Genomic DNA, 2,734 nt, shown 5'->3' on the forward strand with positions numbered 1-2,734 from the left:
GTTGTTGCTGGTGGTGGTTGTGATGTTGTTATGCTTCACCCTTACACTTGAGGAAATCCCAACAACTCCTGCAGGAGAAAGTAAGATTTCTGGCGTCGTTGTCGAGGAGTCTTCTACTACACAAAGAGGTGCCTTAACACCAACACATTACCTACTTGTTATCTATCTTGCCTAGTTTTTTTGCTTTTGCCTCGCTTTCATCTTAGCTTTCCTAAAAAAACCTTCAAAAATATCCAAAATACCTTTTGTTGTTGTTCTTGTTCCTGCTGAAAGCATGTCTGCTGTCGAGGAAGTTCGTGTTGATGATGCTAGTGAAGATAGTCGTATAGGGAATAATGAGGAAACACAAGACACCTACTTACGATAATGATTATCATGATGATGATATTCCTAGGCATGTGCTGGTGAATGTTTTGAAGCAGACTGCAGAAGTCGGCATTGTCCTACCAGGATATAAGTACACCGAGGCGAGGGTGTGTAGGGGGGCTGTTTTGATTTGAAAACTTGAAGGAAAATTCAGAAGAGATATATTGACTGAGGGAAGATGAAGGCAACTATCAGGGTAGGCGATGACACCATCTTTGTTTCAATACAAATATAAGACAAAGGGGCGGAAGGAAACCATCCTCAATAGCATTTGATCTATTCTGTGGGTGGGATTGGAGGATGGCGAAGAGGAACATAATAATGGAAGAGAAAACGTACAATCCACCCCTAACAAATCGAGTCTGTGGGTGGCATTTGCTCTCACTGTGCAGTTTACTTTTGCTCATTCAGGGGAAGTATGGGCCTTATCTAACATCTATGGACCACGCCAGTTACAGAAAAAGATCAGAATTTTTAGAATGGTTCAGAGATTTTCATGTCACAAACTGCCCTAATTGGCTGGTAACTGGAGACTTTAACTATCTCAGATACCCACAAGATAGAAACAGAGATGGGGGCAGTATTTCTGATATGCTTGCCTTCAATGAGGCTATTAATCATCAGGCCCTGGTCGAAATCCCACTTAAAGGCAGGAAGTTCACATGGAGTAATATGCAAGATGCCCCCCTTCTTGAGAAACTGGACTGGTGTTTCACATCTGAAGCATGGACCTTAGCTTACCCTTCAACAATTGCCATCCTCTTGTCAGAACAACCTCTGACCATATCCCTATTTTGATTAAGATTGGCACAACTATCCCTAAAACAAAAATCTTCAGGTTTGAAAATCACTGGCTGCTCCACCATGATTTCAAAGACCTAGTCTCTAGGATTTGGACTCAAGAAGTAACAGAGAAAGATAGTGCCAAAAGGATTGCAGTTAAACTCAAAAGATTAAGGAAAGGGATCAAAATTTGGGCTAAGAACAAATCTGACCTCAAGAAGATCATTGAGAACTCAAACTTCATGATCCTTTGCTATGATGCCATTGAAGAGTTCAGACCCCTCAGTACTATTGAAGCCAATGGTAGATATATTGTCAAAGCACATCTTGCCAAGATCCTTGAACATCAGAGAATTTATTGGAAACAAAGAGCCACCATTAGGCAAATTCAAGTGGGTGAAGCCAACACTAAATACTTTCAGGAAAAAGCAACAGTTAAATTCAGACACAATAGTATTGCTATGCTTAAAGATGAAGCTGGTAATGAGCATCATGACCATAATGCAAAAGCAGCAATTCTTTTTAGAGCCTTCAAAGAAAGATTGGGCACCTCAGTTACTACACAGAACCCACTTCTCCTTCATCATCTTTTGCAGCAACATGAAGATCTTCACACCCTTGAAAACCCTTTCACAAAAGAGGAGATAGACAAAGTGGTCAAGGAGATGCCCAATGACAAGTCACCTGGTCCAGATGGTTTTAATGCTGCCTTCACCAAACACTGTTGGGATATTATTGCTGAGGATTTCTATACACTCATTCAAGAGTTCTATAATGGCACTGTCAACCTTCAGAGCATCAACTATTCATTTGTCACATTGATTCCCAAATCAGATGATGGATGCACCCAACTGCTTTTAGACCTATTTCTCTCTTGAACTGCACCTTGAAGATTATCACCAAGCTTCTGGCTAACAGGCTGCAAAAGATCATCCTCAAATTGATCCATAGAAATCAGTATGGTTTCCGGAATAATATGTGCATTCAAGATTGCCTTGCATGGGGATATGAGTACATCCACCAATGCCATCACTCAAAAAGGAAATTATATTACTGAAATTAGATTTTGAGAAAGCATTTGACATGGTCAACCATTCCACTCTCATTGATTTACTCAAAGCTAAAGGGTTTGGAGACAGGTGGATCAATTGGATTAAGAGGATTTATGGCACTGGATACTCATCAGTTCTTCTCAATGGTATTCCTGGCAAACATAGCTAAAACGTAGGGAAAATAGCTAAAACGTGTTAGGCATGTTTAGTACAACATGCTTAATACATCGACCGTACAAAACATATCCATTAATTGCAACTGGTATTGGTAAGATTGAACTGGTGAGTACATACTTGGTAAGTCCTGAGAGGTAGTTGCTGGGGCACTTCATCTTGGCCAGAGCCCGCCCAAAGTCAGCGGCGGCGGAGGCGAGCTGTTCCTCCGGGTCGAAGCGTGGATCAGTGCCACTGACATGTGTACCTACAGGCAACCAGTAAATGGTAGAAGTTAAACTGCAATTGCACAAATGACGTGAAATACTGTAAGACATGGGATGCAGCTAACCTTGACGGCAAACAGCAGCATTGGCCGT

At 41.4% G+C, this 2,734-nt stretch overlaps 1 protein-coding gene across 1 annotated transcript; it reads left to right on the forward strand.

Annotated features, from left to right (window-relative positions):
- Positions 1 to 335: 335 nt before the first annotated feature.
- Positions 336 to 2,027, forward strand: LOC141025804 (uncharacterized). The gene is made up of 3 exons (XM_073501728.1): positions 336 to 473; positions 778 to 1,130; positions 1,205 to 2,027. Exons 1-3 carry the CDS (start codon positions 336 to 338, stop codon positions 2,025 to 2,027), a joined length of 1,314 nt encoding a protein of 437 aa, XP_073357829.1.
- Positions 2,028 to 2,734: the final 707 nt, after the last annotated feature.

The sequence above is a fragment of the Aegilops tauschii genome, chromosome 6 (assembly GCF_002575655.3).
Source record: "Aegilops tauschii subsp. strangulata cultivar AL8/78 chromosome 6, Aet v6.0, whole genome shotgun sequence".
Classification (NCBI taxonomy): Eukaryota; Viridiplantae; Streptophyta; class Magnoliopsida; order Poales; family Poaceae; genus Aegilops; species Aegilops tauschii.